The following is a 27141-nucleotide window of genomic DNA, read 5'->3' on the forward strand; positions in this document are numbered from 1 at the left end:
TTTTTGATGATTCCCTACCTTTCTGCTAGGTGCATCCTAACATCCACCTGTGGTAAACATACTTTTAGGAATAATATCTATTGGTTCAAATTTAGGCTAAATACTCACCAAAGGTTGGTGTGATTTCCCGTATACTCTAGATGTATCAGATAGCCTAAAATCAGAGAATCTGAAGTACAATGATGTTTTATCACCAGGCTTGGGTTACACTGAGAAGGAGATTAATCCAGTTTTTAATCTGGCAATTCGGTCCTTTTTTGCACTTTCCCCAGTTACTCACAGTTCTTATCATTCTGGTGTGTGGGTATCCCAGGCACACAAAGGTAATGACGGCACCATGCTATCTATCCTTCCTGCAAATATCTGCATTTAAAAAGGCAATACCTTGGAGGCATAACTGATTCAAAGGAATAAACTGAACAGTGAAATTTCAGGCACATAGGCAGGAGCTTTAACAAACATCCCATCCTGTTACCTTTAAGCCACCATCACATCATTCTTTTCTGTTAAGTTGGCAATAGGATGTTAGCGCTTGACCTTTGGTTTAGGGATTACATTAGGAAAGCGCAGGATTAGGGGCGCCTAGGTGGTTCAGCTGGATGAGCGTCTGCCTTCCATTCAGGAGATGATCCCAGAGTCCTGGGATCGAGCCCCACCCGGCTCCCTGCTCAGGAGGCTGCTTCTCCTTCTCCCTCTGCTGCTCCCCCTGGCTCATGCTCTCTCTCTTTCTTGCTTACTCTCTCTCTCAAATAAATAAAATCTTAGGGTGAAAAAAAAAAAAGAAAAGGGTAAGATTAGGGGCACCTGGTTGGCTTGGTCACTGGAACATGTGACTCTTAAGGGGTTATGAGTTTGAGCTCCATTCTGGGTGTAGAGATTACCTAAAAATAAATTTTTTAAAAAAAGATTTTATTTATTTGACAGAGAGACAGCCAGCGAGAGAGAGAACACAAGCAGGGGGAGTGGGAGAGGAAGAAGCAGGCTCCCAGCAGAGCAGGGAGCCTGATGCGGGGCTCGATTCCAGGACCCTGGGATCACGCCCCGAGCCAAAGGCAGATACTTAACGACTGAGCCACCCAGGCGCCCCACCTAAAATAAATTCTTAAAAAAAAAAAAAAAGATTTTTTTTTTAGTCTTTAATCAATCAAAACCTAATCTTTTTTTTTTTTTAAAGATTATTTATTTGTGAGAAAGGGAGAGCACAAGCAGGGGGAGAGGCAGAGAGAGAAGCAGACTCCCTATTGAGCAGGGAGCCCGATCCCAGGACCCCAGGATCATGACCTGAGCCAAAGCAGAGCTTAACCAACTAAGCCACCCAGGTGCTCCTCAAAACCTAATCTTTAGGGCTACTGAACATCACTGCAATTAACAGCAAGATCTATTAAGCGTTAAAATTGAAGGCTCCCTTTTACCAGGAGGGCATGTGCCAGGTAAACAGATTTTCTTTTGCGTCTAGGTGGTCTCTTGTATAAAAATTAGTAGACAAAGCAGTTAAGATAGCATTCATACCATGCAGAACACCTCCAGAAAGTTCCTGGTTTCATTCATTCACTAAACAAGTATCTGCTTCGTGTTTTATGTGCCTTTATGTCAATTACACAGCTTTTTAAGAAAGGTCCAGTTACTAAGTTCTTTTCATATAGCATTCTGGATTGAAGTCACCAGCATGCCCTGCAACTCCCCTGAGGGAGTACTCTGTAATTAGTGGGTGTGAGTAACAGATTGTGCAGTACCCCCCTACCTTTTAATAGGCAGGGCCCCATGATTTATTTGGAATGCCGTTTCCAGAGCTTGTTTGAAAGTCAGTTGTTTGAAACCCAGAAACAATTACCTAAGTGGTAGTTAGGTTCCCAAGTAGTCCCCATGAGACTACTGACCAGTAATGCTTGTTATGGGCTGAATCATGCTCCCTCCCCCAACTCACATGTTGAAGCTCTAATCCCATATCCTCAGAATGTGACTGTGCGTGGAGACCTAAAGAGGTATATTTAAAGAGGTAACTGAGTTAGATGAGGCTGTTAGGGTGCGTCTGGTTGTAATGACTGGTGTCCTTGTGAAGAAGGGGAGGAAATCTGGACACAGAGACACCAGGGATGCATGCACATGAAGGAGAGGCCATGTGAGGACACAGTGAGGAGGCAGCCATCTGCAAGCCAAGGACAGAGGCCTCAGGAGGACCAACCCTGCCAACACCTTGATCGTGGACTGCTAGCTTCCAGAACTGTGAGAAATAAATCACTGTTGTTCAAGCCACCCAGCCTGTGGTATTTCGTAATGGCAGGCCTGCAAACTAATACAGTATTGTTGGTGTACGGTGTCGCAGAACTTAACCACCATTCATAACATTTTACATGTTGGAAGACGCCTTCTGGGCTCTAACTCCAGACATCAGAAATACATCTTCGCTTGCTCCAGTGTAAGTGAGTGTGGCCCGGTCCCATCTTCACTTAGCAGAAAACCTCACTTCTATGGCGGTGGCTCCAGCAGCAGGATGTTCTTACGACGGGTGCAGGAGGTTCTCCTAGAGGCTCAGGGAGGAACAGCAGTAACGGCCAGAACAGCAGCTAACAGCCGCTGTGAGGGGCTAGCTCATTCAAGTAGCAGGGACTCTTCAGACTAGTGAATAATACAGGAAGGGAGGTTGTGGCACCATTTCCCCCCTACTCTCCCGAAGCAGGGCATCAAGTTATGGGGCACTGGACAGCCAAGGCAAGAATGGCAGTATTGCCCGTATGTAGAATGAAGACGGCTTATATTTCAGGGTAGCCTTTTGACTTTACACCTAAGAGATCATGCCTCACTGGGAGAGGGGTACAGTCCCACACCTTTGTTTTTTCTTAAGTTTGAATAGGTTTCCCTTAGAGAATTACTGTTGCACCCAGCCACTGTTACTACAGGAGCGTTGTGTCCTTTCGGGGTGTTGGGGCAGAAACATGGTTGAGAGCCCCTGGCATACACCACAGGAGATTGTGCCCATAAACAATTAAAGTTACTTCTACTTCTAGACTGCCCCACCAAACCACTGGTAAAGAATTAAATAGTTTGGAAGAAAGCTAAGGGCCATTTATTTCAAAGGCTCTGACGAGACCAAAAAACTGTCATTTCCAAAGTTTCTAAGTTCCACTGGCTTTAAGTTTGCAGTGGCTATGCTGGTCATGGTTTTTTGTTTTGTTTTGTTTTGTTTTGTTTTGTTTTGTTTTGTTTTGTATCCACAGGATTAATTTTCTTCTTTGCTTAGTTGGGGGAGCATTATCTCTGTAAGATGACATTGGAGACGACAGACCCGTGTTTAATGTACTGGACTGTAGTAATTGTCAAGACTCATTAAAATTCCAAGATGGTAAATAATTGCTCCTGCAGGAGCTCTAGGGAATCAGGAGTGTTAACCTCTTCTCCCATGGGAATACTTTAAACACAAAGGGAAAAATGCAATTAGGGCAGCTAGAAAACATTAAGATCTCTATAAATACAGAGCTTTGTAATTAACAAAATAGTCCATATTCATATTTTAGGACTCTAAAGAGCCCAGTGCAAGACCAAGCTAATAAAAACTAGACTAAAAAAGGTTCTTGCATTTTTCAATGCAAAGCCAAGGACACGAGACCTGAATTCAGAGGAGGTGTTTTATGTTCACTTCTATTTAGCCCAGGCTAGCTGGGGGTAGGTACCAGTAACGAGGACCAAGAGCTATCCTAGTCAGGAAGTGGAGAGAGAGACCCGCAGATATAACAGAAACAGGAGAATTGGGAGAACTACCCATCTCTGAGACAAGTTAAGAAAGAAAATGGTTGGAGGGATCTTTTCTATCAAAGAAAGTTTTGGTCTAGCTAGGTCTCTTAATATTCTCTGATTCTCCACAAGCAAGATTATTCTACATTCTGCACAAAGCCTGTAGTTTTGTCCCCACTGAAGTACATCCTTTCATGTGCACACCGTAAGGCTGCTCTCACACTGGGAGGGAGCTGCAAATAAAGCTTAATAACTGTGTAATTTCAGCTATGTAAGAGGTCCTTATCACCTCTATATCCAAATCCTTTGCTCTTCCTTTCCCCAGCTCAGCTTTTGGGGGTTTTATCAGAAGTAAGGCAACAGTTTTGTGTCCTATGGCCCAGCTTAGCACCCTGTCTGCCCCTATCCTCTCTTGTGGTGTCTGCCTAGCTCTTCCCTATCTTCCTCCCCCCACCTTTTTTTCTGAACAACCTTTTTTCTCTGCCAGATTTTCAACATCCAACTGGCAAGATACTCTGCTCTTTGCAGAAAAAGGTTAATGGCAGCTGTCAGAGGGAGGAGAAAGCGCCAGACTGTGTGAGAGCAGAAGGAGAGAAGCAGTGAGGCTACTCCACAGGGTTTTTCTCATAAATTTGTTAAGACACACACACACACACACACACACACACACACCATTCTCAAGCCCAGTTCCGATACAGACACACATTTATCTTCACAGCTCTGCAGTTATTTTTGCTGGATTGCTGGTCTTGCCTTTCTCAGCCTCTCACACTCTGCTGCTCTTAGTTTTTTGGACAAGAGTTCAACATCGGAGCTGAGGAAACAAGTTCAAACATCACAAAAAAGAAGAAAACCAGATCAGAAACAGTCAGGCTGGGAACCAGAACAAAGTTTGTTGCCCCACAAAGAACCATTCTTTTTCTTTCTCTCTTTCTTATTTTCTCTTCCTGCTGCCCCCTATCCCTTGCCCCCCAACAGCTCATAAGTCCATTTGGCTCACTTGTGTGGGACAAGAATCTGTGCAAATGCATTCAAGAGAGAAGAATGAAACGTCATGTTGTGATGGATGATTGATGCCTTCCCTGAGTGAGGGAGAGGACTTTTAGGTTCTGTGCCCAATACTGCCCCAGCATTAAACCCCTCTGATCCACCACCTTGAAAAGAGAGGGATACAAGCCAAAGAGTGATTGATCAAAATCAAGAAAACAAATGGAAGAAGGAATCCAAGGAGAGGACAAGGTCTGAGCCAAGTTTTGGAACAATACTTCCCTGGAAATTAAAAAATGGGACAGAATGCTGGGAAAGGGAGCTGGAATCCAAAGCTCCATGACCCACAGAGCAGGCTGGCTGATACAAGTTCATTCCAGTGTGGTCGGGCCCCTGATGGGAGGCTGGCATTCACGGTGGAAAAAAAGAATTTGTACTCTAAGGACAAATTCCATTTTTAGCTTTTTCGCAGATGCTGCTTATCAGTCAAACTGCTTCAAAAAGTTAAAAAGACACTGGTAGTGGGGTATGATTTTCCTGTTTTCATTTTTTATTAAAGTTGCTTTTTTTTTAAGTTTATTTATTTTTTTAAAAGTAGGCTCCACGCCCAACGTGGGGCTCAAATTCACAACCCCGAAGATCAAGAGTCACATGCTCTTCCGACTGAGCCAGCCAGGCACCCCTCTGTTTTCATTTTAATTTAACTATCATTGACATATTGTGAAATGCATCCATCTTTAAGTGTTCAATTTGATGAATTTTGATAAATCCATACACCCACATAAATTATAGAACATTTCCAACATCCTAGAAAGTCTCTTGTACTCTCTTTTTCAGTCAATTCCTTTGGTAACCAGTGTTCTAATTCTTACCACCACAGATTAGTTTACCCTGTTCACAAATTGTCATATAAATGAAATCATACATTAATTACATTTTATTTTGTACTGGCTTCTTTGGCTTGATAGTATTTTTGAGGTTCATTCGTAAGGTTGCTTGTATTAGTTCATTGTTGTTTATTGCTTAATAGAATTCCATTACATGATACATGATAGTTAAGAATATCTATTCTGTTAATGAACATGTGGATTGTTTCCAGTTTTGGGTTTTTACAAATAAAGTTGTTATGAATACTCCTGTACACATCTTTTTGTGGACACTGCTCTTGACTTATAGGAGTATATCTAATTTAATAAGAAACTGCCTGATGGTTTCCCAAAGTCTTGTACTACTTTAAATTCTCACCACCAATTTTCTTTATACCAGTATAGATTCACAGATTTCTATTTTATTCAATGGGTTATAATCTATTATCAATATTGATTTTGCTGCTCAAATTCTTCAAAATTTTGTCATTGAGAGCCCCATGTCCTTTGACATACTCTACCACACCTGGTACACTTCCTTACTTTCTGCTATAGTAAGATGTTCTAGATTTATGTTGTGCTATGCCACACACAGCGTTAGACTCAGACATATCTCCAAGGAGTCCTGAATATCTGAGTACTTGGGCAGCAATATTTAGGATCTCCTTAAAATCATTTCTATTTAAATGAACTCTGGTGTTATGGTATTGTTGAGATGTTAAAAAAAAGCCTATGAAACTCATTGTCGTATATACTGGAAGGATGTTTAAGATGTGGCTTATAACTTGATCCCAGATGAGGACCTGCGGGGACTCCTGGTTTGTTTTAATCTTGTAAGACACTACAGACTGCACAACCAATCAAATTTCTTGACAGTGCCTGAGAGCTCACTTCTGGATTCACCTTATTTTTCTCTAACTTCATTTCTCCTTGATTATTAGAATCATGAAGATGGGAATGCAGAGTAGAGGACAGTTCTTCATGAGATTCTGATATCTTCTATTCCTTCAGAGAAGCACTGCTTTGAAACTACTCACTCAATTTGGAGTATTATAAGATTTAGAACTGAGTTTCTGATTATTCATTCCATCCTTTTGGAACATGGTTCCCTTTAGCCTCAAAGCTGAACAAATATAATATTGTGAATATAACTTCTTAATTTTATGATAAGAAGTAAAAATAATATAATGTGAGCTAGAAAAAAAATTACCTCAAAGATAAAATAATGGTCTTTTCGTGTATACAAGATATTTAAAAACAAGCTTTCTTTGGCCATAAACTATCTCAAACGCGACCTGTTCCAAACTTACTTGGTTGTCGGACCTTGACAAGATTGCAGCTAGAGATGAAGTAGCCTTAAACTAACTATTTGAACAATGTATGCCTGGTAAAGTGTAAAGACAGAAAACCAAAGGAATAGGACCCAAATACAAAGTCTTCAAAATATAATCCACATGTATCCATTCACCCACAAACCAAAATTCTGAAAGTGTATACAATTAACTACAGGTATTCCCAAATGAATCTATTTAGTCTTTGGTGACTACACTGACTCTAGCCAGTGTGTGTAAATCACAATACATACAATTTCTTCAAATCAAGGTACTTTGACCCATGAACAATATTATGCTCCAACCTGGTTACCACATTCACTTTCTATGAGCCATTGTGCTGGTGACAAGTTGAAAAGTTGTTCATTGTTGCAGGGAAATCACGTCATACAACACAGAAGTGTATGAATAGGAGAGCCATTGCAGACTTCTAAATGTTTCCTCACCTCATTGTAAAGTTGAATTCAATCACTTGCAGCTATGAGAAAGGTTACACATAGGGGTGTGGTCTTTCTAATATCTGCACCTGCAAATATCTGGGGTGTCCCACCTTGTTCTATCCTTCTGAAACCAAGGAGATGATATGTAGCACATGTCTGATACAGCCTTTTAAAGACTTATGTTACACTAATTGTTATCCCTCCCAAATACACCAAGACCCAAATTCTTGAGCTCAATGAAAATAAATCCGAAAATTTAAAGCTTCTAATTGTCTGAATATACTGACAAGTTTTAGTTGAAAATGCCCCACAATTTTCACGGTTCTTTAATACTTGCCCCAAGAACCAATAACTCCTTGAGTAGATATTATTCATATGTTAGCTAGTGTCAATGCTGTAGTCAGGGAGACACTAACAAGATTTCCTGCCCAAGAGCTAGCAAGAAAATGGTTTGGCAAAGAAATGAAGGCACCTTATGTAGGAGAAGTGGTAGAAGTGTAGTGTGGGAAACACAGACCTGGAATTGCCATTACGAGCTGTGATTCTGGAAGATAACAGATAGTGGTCAAATATGAGACTAAAACAAATGGCGAAGAGGTTCAAATCTAAAATTGAACTAATAAAACTTTTTCTTCATGCTAGCCACTTTGTACCATAATAGCATTCTACTTTGACAATACCTCAATCTATTTTTTCAGAGAAAGCTTCTTTAGGGCTCCAGAACTATATGTAAAATGGTATAAGATATATACTTAATTGAAAAAACTTCAACAATGTCTCTCTTTCCAATACTAAATGACTAGAATCTGTTCAATAATGAACAGAAAGATAGCCTAAGTAGTTTGATACAATTTATTTCAAATTTATATCACACTAAATAATACTGTGTATTGTTTATGGAAATAAATATGAGCTTTTTAATTAAAAGGTAAAAATGTGGACTGCAAAAATGCACACCAGTTTTGGATGGCGATTGCCACTGTAGGTAAAAAAGAAAAATGCAACGGAGAAGGGGTATGAAGACTTTAACTATATTTAGCATTAAAAAAACCCTGAAGTGGATATAACAAAGTAATTGTTAATTCTGAGTATAAAGCTGATGTTATATTAATCTCTATACTTTTTCTGAATGCTTAAAATATTTCATTAAAAACAATTTGGTACAACCATACATAGAGCAGAAAATATGGACCAAAACTGCAACTAAAAAATATAATATAAAAAATGGCAACTATAGGTTTTCTCAATCTTCTGCAAAAATATTTTGTGATTCTTAAAATATATAAACTTAAGAATGCTCTCTTAGGTAACAACATGGATATAAAATGATAGGAAGCCTGAAATTAAGAAAGCCCAGATATGACTAGAGATGTAGGGTCAGAATTTTTCATGTTCGAGATTTCAGAACAAGTGAAAATTCCGAAGGTGATGGGGGCTCATCAGGCAGAGTCTTAGTACATAATAAACAGTGAGGAACTATCACCTACCACTTATCATCTCCCATGAGGCTGACTCCAGTAGCACTAATGTACAGGATAACAGCTTGTCTGTTATCCATGTACCCATCTATCAAGTTCAATCCAATCAAAACTAATGTATCACACCCAAAGACAGCTCCAGAGAGTATAAAATTTGGGGGCAGACTTACAAAATTCAGAAATTAAAAGTCTCTGCTGTGAACAGTTTCAAGGCAGAGCCTAGAAAGAATTCATCACATTCTACCATCTAGTTATCCTAGAATTATCATTAAGCTACCAACCTATTAAGTTTGATAGGTTAAAAAAAAACCTTGGGGCCCCTGGGTGGCTCAGTCGTTAAGCGTCTGCCTTCTGGGATCGAGCCCCACGTCAGGCTCTTCCGCTGGGAGCCTGCTTCTTCCTCTCCCACTCCCCCTGCTTGTGTTCCCTCTCTCGCTGGCTGTCTCTATCTCTGTCAAATAAATAAATAAAATCTTGAAAAAAAAAAAAACCTTAATAGTGCTATGGGTCTACATAAACTTCTACCTTTCAAAAAAGGGATGTTTTTATTAGAGTAAGTCAATGTCAGTTCTGTCAACTTTATGCAGCACCAGGAATAAAAATGATATCAAGCCTTGCATATCCTAAGTGGACTCTTACAGAATCTATACAATGATAAGACTTTACTTCCTAATAATTCTACTGGATGTCATAGTATGTTTGTTAGAAAGATGAGGGGCAAGATAGTCCTCCCTCTATGGTACAGGAATGTGGGGACCGGCAAGGTTTGAGGGTAGAGCAGTAGCACTAGAGAAGTCTATCCATACTCTAGGCCCTGTTTGAGCACAAGCGCTGATGGCTGCCATGAGAAGATAGGCACCCAGGACGCACTTGCCCCCTGGACTCTTGTCTGATATAAGGCAAAAATCATGTGCTGGAGAACGCAAGAAACCCTTTAGTGCTAGAGCCTGACCTTGCTCTGACAAGAATAGCTGTGTGCTGTGGGGGGCAGAGCAGGAAACCCGCATGACCCCTATTCCTAGGCAAAGACTGGCTGCCACTACAGTAGTAAAAAAATCTATCCTACCTCCTGCATTGACAATAGGCAAAGAAATCTATCATCAGAGAAGAGACAGGGAGTCCACTATGCCCCCATATTCTGAACTGATTCAAAGCAGAAGTCTGCTGCTACCAGGGAAGGGCAGGAAGTCTTTCTGCAATCTAGACCTTGCACTAAATTGTAGGGAGAATTACCTGTCACTGGGGGTGGGGCAGGAACATTGAAACTGAGGCTGCGTAAGACTGAGTCTGGAGCAGAAAAATGAAGAAAACTCCCCTTATCCCACCATGAGTACTGGACTGAGAAACAAAAGCAGTTTGCTACTTGGAGAAGGGAAAGAGCATATAGAAAGAGCCCTCCGTGACACAGGCACAGGGAACTTACTGAAAGCTGAGAACAAAGCAGGAAAACAAAACAAAAATCAATACTCTAGAACTTATATTAAAGACACGATAGTAGTAACTCACTGGAAAATTTGAAGCCTATAGCAAAAACAAAACTCAAATGCAGCTCAATTACTGACTTATGTGACTCAGTCCCCATTGCTAATGGACTGATGGAAGAGGAATGCCTATTTTCAGACATAAATATTATTGACCTCAGTTTCAACTGTTCTTTCACATATAATATTTACCATTTAATAAAAAAATTATGAGACACACAAAAAACACACATAAACTTGAAGACAGATCAATGGAAATGATCCAAATTGACAGTAGGCATCTCTAAATATAACATGAAAGACAAAACAAAATGAAACAGAACAGACATCCAAAAGATGTGGGACAAGATCAAATGATCTAACAAATATGCAACTGTAGTTACCGGAGAAGAGAGAAAGGGGTAAAAACATATTTGAAGAGATAATGGCCAAGAGTTTTCTAAAATTAAGGAAAGACAACAAAACACAGATCCAAGAGATTCAGAGATCCAAAAGAGGATTTTAGTCCAGACAGCAAATATAAAGAAAAACACAAGTAGGCACATTATTTTCAAATGGCTGAAAACAAAAGATAAAAAAAAAATCTTGGAAGCAGTCAGATAAAAAAGAAACATGACCAAGAAAAAATATATACATGAATATAAAAGACTTTTCATCTGAAACTATGGAAGCAAGATGAAAATGTAACAGCATCTTTAAAGAATTAAAAAACAAAACAGTCAACCTAGAATTCTATATCCAGAGAAGGGTATCTTTCGGAAAGAAGGCATATTAGTTTGCAAGGCTGCTAGATGAAGTACCACAGACTGGGTGGCTCAAAAACAAAAATGTATTTCCTCACAGTTCTGGAACTTAGAAGTTCAGATCAAGGTGCTGGCAAGGTTGGTTTCTTCTGAGGTCGCTCTCCTTGGCTTTCAGATGACTGCCTTCTTGCTGTGTCTTTACATGGTTTTTTCCTTTGTGATCACATACTTCTCGCGTCTCTCTGCAGATTCGAATCTCCTCTTCTTATATGGACACCAGTCAGATGGGATTAGGGCCCACCCTAGCAGCCTCATTTTAACTTAATTACCTCACTGAAGGCTCTCTCTCCAAATACAGTCACATTCTGGGAGTTAGGGCTTCAATATACAAATTTGGGGGGATATAATTCAGCTCATAATACCTCATCTCCACACCCCCCAAATTCATGTGTTTCTCACATTAACCCTCATCCCAACAGCCCACATTATTAACACATTAATAATGTGTTTCACACATTAACCCTCATCCCAACAGCCCACAAGTCTTAACTAATTTCAGCCTCAAAATCCCGAATCTCATCTAAATCAAATGTGGATGAGACTCAAGGCATGATTCATCCCGAGGCAAAAATTCCTCTCTAGATGTGAACCTGCTGAAATCAGATAAATCATCTGCTTCTAAAATACAATGGTAGGACAGGCATAGGTTAGACATTCCTATTCCAGAAGGGGTCATGGGTTCCAAGCCAAGTTCAAAACTTTGCAGGGTACACTCCATTAGATTTTAAGGCTCAAGAATAATCCTCTTTGGCTGGATGCTCTGTCCTCCAGGTCCACTGGGGTGGCAACTCCACCCACCTGGCCCTGGGTGATAGCCTCATCTACTGAAACCTAGGAGATAGCCCTGCCCTCTGGAACCAAGGTGGAAGAGATAGCCTTGCCTCCTAGATCTGTGCCCGGTGCTGGTGGAATATATGCTATCTTCAAGAAACTCTTTTTATATATAAAGACCCAGATAGTTTAAAAGCAAATATATGGAAAAAGATATACCATGCATACACTAACCTAAAGAAAGCTGGAATGGTTATGTTACTGTCACAGAATAATAAAAGAATCAATTCATCAAGAAGACATAACAATCATTAATTTGTATGCACTCAGTAACAGAGCTTCAGGATACATAAAGCAAAAACCAGTAAGAAAAATAAGAAAATCTGTAAGTTTAGTTTGTATGGTAGCCAGCTTCTAAAAAGGCAAAGGAAACAAAACAATTCTGTAAATCTTCAGATATAAGGCTAGGTTTCTATAGGCTGGGCAGTTGCAGGTTACAGGGTTATGACTCAGGATGAGTCTGAATGGTTCCTGACCTCAAGAGTAAGCTTATCCAAAGCTACTGAATGGCACTGAGGAAACTGTCTCGGGTTGCTCAATAGATAAATAATCAGCTAAGTATATACTAAACATTCTATACACATAATACGGTGCTAGGCACTTAAGAAATACAAGACATGGTTCTGGCAGTGAAGAAACTTTCCTAGTTGGAGAAATAAGAATCTCAAATATGAAATACAAACTAATAAACTATGCAGAACTCACTAGAATTCACTCACTCATTCCAATTACTGAGCAAGTGGTACTTGTTGATGTGGTACCAATTTTAAGATGAGAATTATATAGTTCATGTCTTTAACAGACAGAAAGGCTAGAATGGGAAGACGGATATGAAAACAAGTAAGTATATATGTTGTAGGTACTACAGAAACCCTAAGGAGAGAGCGGTACATTCTGCCTAGGGTTTCGGGAATGGATACATAGAAGAAATGATGTCTGAGTTGAGCTTAAAAACTCAGATCCCTATTTAGGTATTGCCCAGGGAGACAAGGTAGGGAAGGGCATATTAGGCAGAAGGATCAATAGGAGCAAAAGGGCAGAAGTATAAAAACTTTAAGTAGTTTAAAACTAAGTGGCTGGGTAAGGTTCAAGGCTAGGATGAGAAGAGATGTACATTTAATAAACCGGCCAATGAAAGAAAGCCTTGTAGGATATGATAAGGAGTATGGAATTTATCCAATCTGTCTCTTATTCATTCAACAAATATTTATTGAGCAGATACTATATGCTAGGCATTATTCTTGGGATAGACACGGCTCCTGTCCTGTGCTCATGAGGGTGTTATTAGGGGGGAGGCATGGTGGCAGTGGAAGGCACTGGACACACATAGTTGGATAACACAAATGTCAGCTGCAGAGGGCTCTACAACCCCCAAAACAAAAATGTAAACACCACACACACACACAAAATAAACCAATGTGCGTATTTGGCAATGATTCGGGTCTTATGTTTCTTGGGCTTCAAAAACTAAAGTAAACCTTGATCATAATACTTTCATAGACCAATCATTTTGTAGAATTAGGGGTCATCTTTCTCAATAGCCTGCACTGTCCCTTGAATTCTTACTTGTGGTTAGCTGGCAGAAAATTGGTTGGTTTCTCCACCAATCTTTAGCAGCTAAGGAGAAGCTTATGGAAGGTGGTGTTAGTTGCTGGATTCCTTTACAGATGGCCTAAGTCCCTGTTTCTCAGAGTTCTCAGGGAAGCCTGCTAAAGACACAACTTCACACACCTCAAGCAATAACTTCAGTGACTGAAGCACATTCTGAGTCAAGAAGAAACATATTAACACAATTCATGTATATGAGCAAAACTCTTTTGATGATTACAGTAGCTTGATTGTAACATAATGTATAATGGCAAGCCTATTAATGAATTCTTGGTTTCATTCACTTAAAACTTTCTGAGAAATTCTTAGTTTGAAATTTCCTATTTTGGTCTCACCCTGGAGATATTTTTTTTTTACCTTAGAAACTGTTATACAAAGAAATAATTTAATGCCAGTTCACTTTTGATACATCACTATGTCCGTGCTTTAAGAAGCACTGTTCTTCTTTTTTTAAGATTTTATTATTTATTTGCCAGAGAGAGAGAAAGAGAGAGAGATAGAGCACAAGCAGTGGGGAGGGTCAGAGGGAGAGGGAGAAGCAGATTTCCCGCTGAGTTGGGAGTCCTTATACGGGCTCGATTCCAGGACCCTGGGATCACAACCTGAGCTAAAGGCAGACGCTTAACTGACTGAGTCCCCCAGGCGCCCCAAGAAGCACTGTCCTTTTATAGAATTTCGAAGTAAAGATTTTTAAAATTAACTAGGCACGCATTCTGCTTCCACAGGGCTTTCAGTTGCATTTTCACTACATGGCTATTAATATCCAAAGGTGCTATTAGGAATCCAATTTCATACTGTTCTTTACATTCTTCCCTCTTTCAAGAAGAGAGAATTTAAAACTTATGGCAACATGCTAAATTTGAGAGGTAGGCCTTACCTTTACTCATTAAATAAGTAAAATATATAACTAATTAGGCTGTTAAATATGTCTACTATGAGGCAATGTCCATATCATGGAGAAGTAAGTACAGCTCTAAAACTCCAATCTGCATTTCTTGATCTGTGGGTTGACATTGCTGTCTTTAACATTATACCATGGAAGTGTCTGTATTTAACACAATTTTCCTTCACATATTATGAGTAAACAAACCATATTTAACAAATTACAAGGACTTAGCTGGAAAATAGCATATACCTTCAAAATTCTAGAGAATTCAAGTAAATTTACAACATGAGTGCAATTAAGTCTCTCAGTTGGTATGATCGTAGCCTAGTCAGGGATATCATCAACCCCTCTGTAAACTAGGAACCAAAGAAGCTCAGAGTTAATGTTTTAAAAACTGTTCTATTTCTCTTTTTCTGTGTTTATTCAATTTTTCTTTCCTTCACTTTCCATGTGTATTCTTTATAGTTATCCTCATCCATTTTTATTTAAAAAAAAAAGATTTTATTTATTTGAGAGAGAGAGCACACTCGCAAGCACGAGTCAGGGGAGGAAGGGCAATGGGAGAGAGAGAAGCAGACTCCCCACTGAGCATGGAGCCCCACAAGGGGCTCAATCTCATGACCCTGATCTTGACGAGCCGAAATCAAGAGTTGGACACTCAATTGACTGGGTTACCCGGGCGCCCCATCTGTTTCCTTTATCCTCAGCTTTTGTGTCCAGACTAGCCTTTCTTTATCGAACAACAACAAAAAAATCACAATATGAACAAAAGAGAAACACTGGATTTTTACAGGGAACAGTATGTAGAAAATGTAGCATGGGAAGCACCTAAACTAATTCATCTAATGGTTCTTTCACTTAAAAACTTCGTGTGTTGTAACCCACTGTTCCCTAGAGACAACTGCAAATACTTGCTACTAACTTGTCAGGAATCCTTTATCCAGGGGCACCTGGGTGGCTCAGTGAGTTAAGCAACTGCCTTCGGCTCAGCTCACAATCCCAGAGTCCTGGGATTGAGCCCCGCGTCTGGCTCCCTGCTCACTGGGGAATCTGCTTCTCCCTCTCCCTCTGACCCTCCCCACTTCTTGTACTCGATCTTTCTCTCAAATGAATAAATCAAAAATCTTAAAAAAAAAAAAAAAGAACCCTTTATCCAAGTATCCTTAGCTCAGATTTTCTTTCAGTGACCATAATTATTAGTGGTCATCACTTTTATGAAATAAAGTATGGCATGTTAGCAGACTGTCTTTAACCCTCTCCTTTTTTTCTCAAAGATTTATTTGAGAGAGAGAACACGAGCAGGGGGAGGGGCAGAGCGAGAGGGAGAGAGAGAGAATCTCGAGCACACTCCGAGCTGAGCATGGAGCCCGACTTGGGGCTCCATCTCAAGACCCTGAGATCGTGACCTGAGCAGAAACCAAGGGTCGGACCTTAACTGACTAAGCCACACAGGCACCCCAACCCTCTCCATTCTAAGCAGTCCTTCCTGAAACCTGAGTAAGTCACACTGAGGGAAGAATAAAGGGGTACTTCCTGCAAACAATAATTCCTATTATCTGTTGAAGAACTGCCTGTTGCTACGAATCTTGAATCTGAACACTGAACTTCCCAAGGGAGCTCCTATTGCACCAACCTAGGCAGCAGCTGAATTTTAACAGGGTCTTGTCAAAGTTCAAGTGAGGGACTTACCTGTTCCTGGGTCATCTTCTGCAGCTCATTCTCCCAGGCTGCCTGGTCACCATCCAAGTTATAGGAAGCTGGTGGAGTGAGTCCACGAAGGATCAGGGGGTCTCGGTCATGGCAGAGGGCTGTCAGGTGTCCAATATACAACTTTAATTTGCTTCTATTTTGGTCAAGTTCTAAGAGGGGCTGGATGATCTGAAGTGAAAAAATTGAGGAAAGTCAAGGTCATTCTGAAACAAGAAGTTCAAATATCTTCATGCCTCCCAAGTCAAAGAAAGCGGACCAAAGACTAAAGCTCCTCTAAGCACCACTGAATCTTTAGGATTATAAAAAGATACAGCTCCACACACTTGCACATTTACACTGTCACACCCAACCATTTCTGGGAGACAGGCAGGGAATGTCGGCTCAGTCTATCAACATGAAACTGAGAGTTCCGTATTTAGGCAGCGGATTAAACACAGGACTAACTTGTTTTTACAGAGATGACATTCCTGATACAGAAAGACTCCAGTTACCTCACAATTTCTCTTCCCATTTATTTATGAGTGGTTACAAAAAACTGCTAGTGAAATTTGCTCACTGAAAGCCTGGACAACATACGCTTCATGTGTTCCTTCACCTCCTGGAATGGAAGAAAAATTTTGTCTCTGGAGAAGGTGCATGTTTTTTTTGGCCATGAGATGTGATGAGTGAACTCATTACTAAATCTGCCTCACCCTGGCTTAAGCTCCCCTCATTCATTTCACAGAGCTATCTGATATTCTTTTTAAATAGTGATTGATAAATTCTTATATAATGCCAAACACCTGACTCACAGCCAAGGCCTCTAAAATTCTCTCAGTTGTAACACCGGTTTGATGTTTTTCTTGAAGAACAGTCCTGCATTAAAAAAAAAATCTGTTTTTGGTATTTCCTTTACCCTGGGTGAATAACTATCCCTTGACTCCCTCTGGAAACACATTAAATGACAGATGGCTTCTGCCCCAGAATTTCATCTGACAGCCCTCATGACAGTACTCTGGTCAGGTACTTGGTAGCTGGTCAAAGCCTGGTGTGCTTAGGAAGAGCTGGGCCCGATCTCACATCTCAGAATGCTGAAATGTTCGAGCAGCATCTGCTTGATACACAGAGGCTGTGAGAGCTGCGAAGCCTCACCAAAATGCTAGCAATTCTCAGAATGTTCCCCAGGCTTAAAAGGCAGAGGTCTGCACCTGTTGTAAGTCGCTAGACTGGCATTTTCCATGCACAGGACACCTCTGACCCACCTAATGAATAAGGAGCTCAGTAATCTTCATTTACAGAAACATGGACTGGTAATACTTTCAAAAGTGACATCGATTTCTCCCTTGCCTTCTCAGAGGCCTGCTCCTGCTGCTTTCCTTTGTTTCTCTTTCAGAGTTCTTAAATGAACAAAATTTCATATTTTTTATTATGACATCAATACATATTTTACTCTGAAAAATATGGGGAAAAAGTATAAAAGAAATAATAAAATAGGCTATAAGTGTTCCATAAGACTACCATTTGTAACACTAATTTTCTTCTAAGTCTTTTTATAAACTTCTATAAATCAGCTTTTAAAAGTATCACACTTCATATTTTGCTTGATGCACTGTTTATCCATTCAATGTTATGAGTACTATTCAAACATCATGTATTCCTGGAAAACCTGGTTTTTAATGGTTGCTTTATAAATAAATCACATATCCTCTGTTTCTGATGTTATTTCCATGAAATAATTAAGAGAGCTTAGTGGCTAAAATAATCTTTAGCTTACAAAAAAGATCAGAATTCCAAGTGTAGGCCTATCTAGTATTACACATTATAGAAATAAAAGCCTGGCTACACAAACCAGAGAAACTACATCAATTTAGCATTATTTTATTTTTAAAACTCACATACACAATTCTTTAAGGATAAAGGTTAAACACTTAGGTGCTCATGTGGAAAGTTCCTGGGCTCTCTAAGAGACCCCTAAGAGCAGGCTCATGGTACCAGTTCTGTGCTGGCATTTCCTACCTATGATAGATATATCAACACTGCCAATCACAGAAGGAAGGGACCGTTTCCCTTTTTTCTTTTTTTAAGGATTTTATTTATTTTTTCGTTCGAGAGAGATAGAAAGTTGGTGGGGGGGTTGGTTTAGAGGCAGAGGGAGAAGCAGGCTCCCCGAGGAGCAGGGAGCCTGAAGCAGGGCTCCATCCCAGAACCCTGGGATCATGACCTGACCTCAAGGCAGACGCTTAACTGACTGAGCCACCCAGGTGCCTAGGAAGGGACTGTTTCAATAAAGCAGAGGATTTGGACAGTGGGGAAGTTGGATAATTTTTTCACAAACATCACCAATCTCTTGAAACAAGAACTGTATTTTATTTCTGACCACAAATCCAAATTCACTGCAGAAAATTTTATAGAGAATTCTAAAGCAAAATCTATAAAAGCAATTTAAAAAGCAGTATTCTTTTAAATGAATTCACACTTTGCACTTCAGTAACTAAACTGCCTATTCACGGTTCTATTACCACACACCACATCCCTGAGGCCTCCAAGCAATGTAGCCCTACTTCATTTTACTTTTTTTTTTTTTTAGATTACCCTTGTCTACCTTCACAGACACATTGGTAACAAATTCTGGGGAGGTTCACTTTTGGGATTTCCACTTATTCCCATTCTGCGTGTGTGTGTGTGTCAATAGTTGTTATCACATTTGGGCTGAAAGGCCAAAAAAGCTGGTATCTTAGGTAATTAATGTTTGAATGGGCAAACTGACATAAGAAAGTATGACCACAGAGGAAGGGGACAATGTGATAAATGGTAGTAATGGAGAAGTCAAATTTCTTATAAGTAAATGGAATTTAGAAAGATACTACCTCACCACTATATGACTTGAGATGAAAAAATTTACATTTTAGAATAATGTAAATTTACATTTACATTCTTTGATTATTCTTAATCAAAGATAAATTTCAAGCTGATTTAAATGCATTTCATGCTGAAGTGCTAACTGATTAAAAATCATGTCTTTTGCACTCTAGAATTTTTCAAAGTCCAAATTGAAAAGTTAAAAAATGATGGAATTTGACATTTTTTTCCAGGATAAAAATTCATTCCATGTAATAGCCCAGATTTCTGTCCCTTCTTTCCATGCCAAAGGGAACTCCTTGAAAACAAAACAAGACAAAACAAAACCCACAGAGTTTACTATGTGAAAGCACAGGAAACAGCCTAAATAGCACAGTTCCCAAATCTACCCACTAAAAAAATCCCTTTGGCCTCTCTGGGACACATTTAACCATGTCAATCATGTGGGAAATGCCCTTATCTCTTCCTTTTTCTCTCTATCTGACTTGGGCAGGCCACTTAGAAAAGAAATTGCATTTCCCACAAGGTAGAACTGCCACTGCCTAATCTCAAGAGGGAAGAGGGACACTTGCCAAGTAGAATGAGGATGCCTTACAGGATCTATAAGTTATGTCTTTTGTCCACATACCACCTCAGTACATTAGCAAGAAGTCCTACCAAAAACTATGAGAAATGTGGTCAGGCCACGTTAGTTCCATAGCTATGGAGAACAACAGTTATACACCTTTTTTTGGGCAAAAAGGAAGTTAAAAAATGAACCTGTCAAGACAACTTCTGTTTGTATCAAATATAATGCCAAATGGCAATATTCCCCTAATCCTATATTTACCAAATTGTTAAGGAAAACACTTTAAAGTGTAAAAAGGTATGAGACTTTTTGGTTGACGTACTGATAGCTTTGTTTCTTCATGCAAGGATTTATTTGCTTATGTACTGGGTTCTCAAACTGACTCCACAGACCAGTGTTTGATGACATATGGTGACAGAGGACAGTGATCTTCTGAGGTGTTTATTTTAACCTCTTTTCCACTTAAGTGAGATTAGATGGGTAAAAGGTCTTCTGGAAGACAGATGAGTTGCTCCTGTATTGTATGTAGACGGTAACTGAAAATTCCACAGTATGCCATTTCTGCGACCCATTTATCTATGATATCTGAACACACTTTCCTAGACCATTTGACTCTTCAATACAAGGATGGAATGTGCAGAGTGAAAGACTCCTAACCAGTCCATTGTATAGCCTGCTTTTCAGTTCCCATTCTGTTTCTGTGTCAGACGTTCACTCTAAGAATAGGTTAGTTGGTTGAAACACATTTGAGGAATGAACTCATTTTGAAAGGAACGGTGTATCTTCATCATAAAAACTGAGTACTATTTGATACTTAAGGTATTTGCTCTTGGGGTAACTAATATTTTGTTGTTCGGAAGATACCATTTCTTTAAAAAAGCTATTGTTTATTGATCATTTACTGTGTTCCTTGTAAATTATTTTTAAATTTACTATGATTCGTCTGTGGCTAGCTGACTGCCCTTAGTTGGCTACAAAATCTTTTTCTTCTATCTGCTGCTAAAGCCTTCAGAGGCAGATTCAACTGTCCATATATTAACAGCATGAAAGCTAGTGGTAGTTCTGATATCTCACTGGGTTACCATTATACTTCTGTCCCCCAATGTAGGCACATCAAGATAGTCCCAGAACAACTAACATATTAACTTCCCAGAGACATTACTCTCTTAATTGCATTCTTGTCCAGTTAGCAGAGAGCTAACTCCGAAAAGTAAAAAAGGAAGAAAATAAAATACATCAATCTAGTCTCAAAGTCTTTTTTCCTCTTAATAACTAATGAAGTTTATCTTCTTGACCAATAACATACCTCAGGATCAGAAAGATGAAGGATACTGTTAATTCTCTTCACAAAGGTTTGGAGCTTTGTGTTACATTCTTACTTATTAGCAGCTATTTTGTGAAAGAATAGAGTTGTTTGAAAAATATAGTAATCCTCATAATACTTTTGCTACATTGATTAGATATGCTGCATATTAAATGACATATATTGAAATTAAAAGTTATATAATTCACTTAAACATTTGGTGAATGTCTTTGTGCCATGCCATGTCTGGTTTTAGCTGATGAGAATATTAAGAATAAGATGTGGTTCTGGTCTACATTAAAAAAAAAATGATATAGTGAAACTAATGTGTTGAGTGTATACAAGAATTAAAATGCATAAATTCATGATTTATCTTTAAGTTTACTTTTAAGGTTACTTCAAGCAAACACTTAAATTGCTAAATAAACCTCTTTGCCTTGAATTGAACCTTAGCTTAACTAACTTAGTCTTCATACATAAGGTCATAAAATTCAAGTTTTTTATTCTTTTTTTTTTTTTTAAAGATTTTATTTATTTATTCGACAGAGATAGAGACAGCCAGCGAGAGAGAGGGAACACAGCAGGGGGAGTGGGAGAGGAAGAAGCAGGCTCACAGCGGAAGAGCCTGATGTGGGGCTCGATCCCAGAACACCGGGATCACGCCCTGAGCCGAAGGCAGACGCTTAACCGCTGTGCCACCCAGGCGCCCCTCAAGTTTTTTATTCTTAATGGTTTCTGAGATCCAACCTTTTTTTTTTTCTTTCCCCAAGAGAGGCAGGGAGGGGCAGAAGGAGAGAGACAGAGAGAATTTCAAGTAGGCTCCACGCCCAGCATGGAGCCCAACACAGGGCTTGATCTTAATGAACTGAGCAGAAATCAAGAGTCGGATGCTTAACCGACTGAGCCACTCAGACACCCCTGAGATCCAACTTCTTAATTAGCCTTCTCATTTGAAGCCCAAACAGAAGGACAATTAGAGGACTTCCTAAATATTTTTGGTGTTACAGTCCTTACCCATTTTTAACCCTACAAAACAGGAAAAAAAACCCCATACATTTGAGAATCGCCCTCAATTGATACTTCTCCTGTAAGAGATACATTGGATAAAAATATGCCTAGTATGTCTGCACCCTCATAATAACCTATAAAAAAGTCAAATCTTCAGAACAGTTTATAAGATTTACCTATATAACCTCCATCAAAACCAAACCTTACTGTTAACATCGAGAATCTGGAAAAATTTTAATAGCTTTAGACTTAGTTTGTGCTTAGAGGACTAGTCACTGAAAAACAATTCTATAATAGCATAGCTGCCCTTCTTTTAGGGGTAAGTCAATAAACTTCCAAAATTTCAGGAAAAATTAATAAATAAAGTGAAAGGCAAGAAACTTAAGGGCTCCAAATCCTGACCCTTACTTTATAACTACTTTTCATGTATATCTATTTGACTCCCCATATTTTATAGAATGTGACTGTCTTACATTTATCTTCCAAACCAAAAATAAAAATCATGACAAAAGCAAAATAATTCAGAATATTACTCGTGTTATATATATTTACTAAGTACCTCAAATATGAGTTCTATAGCAAGCAGAATCCCTTCCTCAGTCTCCCTTATGGATGACCTGCTATTATTATGACAGTTAATGAAAAATTTGGACTGGCTCAATTAACATTCTCATGACCTTATCTATATACTGGTGACAAAGATTCTCTCTTTAACCTTAGTTAGGCTGCCCTGAACTCTACTCTCAACTGGGCCTGAAATTTGGAGCTTCTGTGTTCATTTCTATGTTATCTAGCTCTAGCAAGAATTCTGCTAAACTGGTTTATCAAGAATCTCCCATCCCGGATATTTGATCACCCTCAATATCTGATCAGGTTTCTCATTCTCCACCATTCTCCAGGTGATGTCTGGTCACTCTGGCCTGCCTTCAGCAAGGATCCTATTAGGTCCGTTTAGCCAGAATGTGCCCTTCTCCCTGATGTCTCCTCTTAGTAAGCCTCCACCCACTGACCCCCACCCTGCTCCTTAGCTATAAATTTCTACTTTTCCTTTTTGTATTTAATACAAAGATTGTTAAGCACAATCTTTCTCCCCACTGAAAAACTCCATTGCAGTGGTCCCTATACCTATCACAATGGTCCTGAATGAAGTCTGTCTTACTGTTTTAAAAAGTGAATAGACGGGGCACCTGGGTGGCTCAGTTGTTAAGCGTCTACCTTTGGCTCAGGGCCTGATCCCAGGGTCCTGGGATCGAGCCCCACATCGGGCTCCCTCCTCCGCTGGGAGCCTGCTTCTTCCTCTCCCACTCCCCCTGCTTGTGTTCCCTCTCTTGCTGTCTCTCTCTCTGTCAAATAAGTAAATAAAAATCTTAAAAAAAAAAGTGAATGGATAATTTTTTTCTTTTGATAATTTTTTTTTCTCTAACACTGGGTAAAGGAGAGGAATAGTAAATACTCGGTTATCACTAGGAGTTCAGGTCCAGGGACCACTAGATCACTGAGATGAATAAATGTTAACCAGAAATCTTCCCACAAATAGAAATATCTGGCTCTTAAAGTAAAAACTTTCTTCAAAGGTTTCAGATTTAAAGGACTTTATGGTTTGTTAAAGTTTAAATGTGTCTATGAAAACCGAAAAAGGCTATGGGTTTTGAAGTATAAAAAAAAGTGGGAATAATTTTTTAAAATAACATGTGATCATTTCCTTTTAGTCTTATAGCTCAGAAGTCTGTCATCAATTTTTCTTAAGCATATATTACCACTTTGGCAAGACAAAACAAAATATCCCCTACTTGTTGATTCAGACAGAGAGAAAAAATTCTGTATTCAAAGTCATAAGGAGATAGGAAGTAGTACAGAATAAAATGAATCCTGAAATCTGAACTATAGAGCTGCTAACTATATTTTGCCTATTTATTTTCCATTTTGTTAAAACCTATCCTATCTTATGAAGTATAATAAATGCTACTCAAATATAGCACAGTGTTGGGGTCCTGCCCACTAGTGAGGGAAGGAAATCTGCTGAGCCCCTTTATTTATATGCTCATGGAGGATGTTAAGGTTGTACGTATTTCAAGTAGCTACTTTAATATTTGGAAACTTGGAAGATACGTGAAAATAAGGTCACTTACCAATACGGGGGAAGACAAGTATGTATGTATGATGAAGTGCAGATAAATGGACATCAACTGGAGAGAATGCTATTCTGAGGCACAGAAGCTACTCTCTCTCTATATATACATATATATATGCTAACCAATCAAGAGGACACATACCAGGCTTCCCAAAGATGTGGTCAGATGAAAGAGTAAGATAACTAGAATTGAGAAAGTTACATTGTTAGTGTATAGAAAAGCAACTGATTTCTATGGACTGATTTTGTATTCTGACACATTACTGAATTGCTGTATGAGGTCTAGTAATTTGGCGGTGGAGTCTTTTGGGTTTTCCATATAAAGTATGTCATCTGCGAAGAGAGAGAGTTTGACTTCTTCTTTGCCAATTTGAATACCTTTTATTTCTTTTTGTTGTCTGATTGCTGAGGGTAGGACTTCTAGTACTATGTTGAACAACAGTGGTGAGAGTGGGCATCCTTGTTGTGTTCCTGACTTTAAGCGAAAAGCTCTCAGCTCTTCCCCATTGAGAATGATAATCGCTGTGGGCTTTTCATAGATGGTTTTTATGAAATTGAGGAATGGTCCCTCTATCCCTACACTCTGAAGAGTTTTAATCAGGAAAGGATGCTGTATTTTGTCAAATGCTTTTTCTGCATCAATTGAGAGGATCTCTTCTTTTATTAATGTGTTCTATCACATTGATCAATTTGTGAATGTTGAACCACCCTTGCCTCCCAGGAATAAATCCCACCTGGTCGTGTTGGATAATCCTTTTAATGTACTGTTGGATCCTATTGGCTAGGATCTTTTTGAGAATTTAAGCATCCATATTTATCAGGAATATTGGTCTGTAATTCTCCTTTTTGAGGGGGTCTATGCCTGGTTTTGAGATCAAGGTAATGCCGGCCTCATAGAACAAGTTTGGAAGCCTTCCTTCTGTTTCCATTTTTTTAAACAGCTTCAGGAAAATAAGTATTATTTCTTCTTTAAATGTTTGGTAGAATTCTCCTGGGAATCCATCAGGCCCTGGACTCTTGTTTTTTGGGAAGTTTTTGATCCCTGCTTCAATTTCGTTACTGGTTATCGGTCTATTCAGATTGTCAATCTCTTCCTGTTTCAGTCTTGGTAGTTTATAGGTTTCCAGGAAGGCATCCATTTCTTCCAGGTTGCTTAATTTATTGACATGTAGTTGCTGATAATAATTTCTAATAATTGTTTCTATTTCCTTGGTGTTAGTCGTGATCTCTCCCCTTTCATTCATGATTTTATTAATTTGGGTCCTTTCTCTTTTCTTTTGGATAAGTCTGGCCACTGGTTTATTGATCTTATCAATTCTTTCAAAGAACCAGCTTCTAGTTTCGTTGATCTGCTCTACTGTATTTCTGGTTTCTAATTCATTGATCTCTGCTCTAATCTTTATTATTTCTCTTCTCCTGCTTGGTTTAGGATTTGTTGTTCTTTCTCCAGTTCCTCAATGTGGAAGGTTTGCTTGTATATTCGGGATTTTTCTATTTTTTTTTGAGTGAGGATTGGATGGCTATGTATTTCTCCCTTAGAACCATCTTTGCAGTATCCCATAGGTTTTGGACCGATGTGTTTTCATTCTCATTGGTTTACATGAATTGTTTAAGTCATCCACTCGGGGAGGCTGGGTGGCTCAGTTGGATAAGCATCTGCTTTGGTTCATGTCATGATCCCAAAGTCCTGGGATGGAGCCCCACATCAGGCTCCCTGCTCAGTGGGGAGCCTGCGCCTCCCACCCCACCATGTCAAATAAATAAATAAGATCTTAAAAAAAAAAAAAAAGCCATCCACTCTGCTAGATTAAGAAATACTAAGAGCAGGTGTGTGTTCCAAAATTCTTCCTTGCTCTTAAGAGCTAATAAAGATGGGAAAGCAACTTCAATTCAGTTCTTGGCTGCAGGCGTGCCTCTTCACAATAAATCATTTATTGTATTTTAGTAAACAATGTAGGGCTTAAATATCCGTGTGCGTGCACCTAAAAAAGTGTGCACACGATAAAACAGATGAATGACTTCCCCATTCTACAGAAAAGTTCCACAGCTATACACTTATGAATGAGAAATTATGAGGAAAAGATTCTAGGTATGCGGGAGAGAAATGAGGCAGAAGTGGGAGAAGAGAGGTTCACATTCTTTGAGCAGGAAAGCCAAATGAATGCTGATACTGCATTTAAAAGGAAAAAACTAGTTAGACATCTAGCCACAGGCAAAAATGGTGGCTTCAACTCCTTGCATGCCTGTGCACATACCTGAGCGCTGAAATTGTAACTCACACTCCATTCTCATCCTTTGAGATCTGGAGCCTAAAGTACCCCTGCTATAATTGTTTGCTGCGGTCAAGAACAACATTTCTTGGCATTATTACATGTCTGCTAGACAGATGGATCTGAAAAACAGCAACGTGCTTGTTGCCTGATGGGCAAAGCACAATAACAATCTATCACAACATCTCATTTTCTTCTCTTTCCAATGCAATGTAGCAATTGCCCTGGAAGTGGAAGAGAAGGCCAAGTGGAGGTGCCCAGGTTAAACAAAAGGAAACTTCCGACCTTGACATATGTCAATAAACAAGGAATGACATAACAAAGGATGTGAATCTACATTACAGGGAACACATCCACTGGCTCCTTCTCACAGTCTACAGGAATACAGAGAAGAAAAGAGCCAAGTATGATTATCTACTAACTAGGAGATTGGATAGCTTATCTGTATAAGGGCTCCCAAACAGAGGCCAGTCTCTGGAGGAGACTGTTCTGTGATTAGCTTATTTCAAGGTCAGGTTAAAGATGCATGCATATGTGTGTGTAAACCTAAAAGAGTTGGGAGGAGTAGAATGGGACAGTTTGCCATTAGTCACATTATTATTTCAACTCTGGTGTCAAATCAAACACAACAGGACAATGCAGGGATTTAGAAGTTCACTGTGGAATGCTCACAGATAGGCTGTGGCCACTGAGGGACTCGTTCTGTGTCTGAAGCCTTTGGTAGACGTGGCTTAACAAGAACATGGCCTAGGAGGGTACAGGTGGGAGAGAAGGAGAGTCTACTTATCACTTGGAAGTGCAGGGGAAAATATAAGTGTATCTGCAGTTGTGTATAAATATCAGAAATGGGTATCTGGGGGCGCCTGGATGGCT

At 39.4% G+C, this 27141-nt stretch overlaps 1 protein-coding gene across 12 annotated transcripts in view; it reads right to left on the reverse strand.

The window, feature by feature from the left end:
• The window catches only part of ERC1 (ELKS/RAB6-interacting/CAST family member 1), a 554385-nt gene that overhangs the window by 26065 nt on the left and 501179 nt on the right, over nucleotides 1-27141 (reverse strand). For 7 of the 12 annotated variants that reach the window (XM_087855512.1, XM_087855510.1, XM_087855513.1 and 4 more), the window contains one exon: nucleotides 16130-16318. In XM_087855512.1, coding sequence (XP_087711638.1) covers nucleotides 16130-16318 — 189 coding nt within the window. Of the gene's footprint in view, nucleotides 1-16129; nucleotides 16319-27141 lie in introns of those variants that run through there. The other 5 variants (XM_087855515.1, XM_087855514.1, XM_087855518.1 and 2 more) reach the window with 1 other exon arrangement.

This window comes from Ursus americanus, chromosome 25, assembly GCF_024610735.1.
Source record: "Ursus americanus isolate L20-20 chromosome 25, mUrsAme1.1.p, whole genome shotgun sequence".
In the NCBI taxonomy this organism is placed as follows: Eukaryota; Metazoa; Chordata; class Mammalia; order Carnivora; family Ursidae; genus Ursus; species Ursus americanus.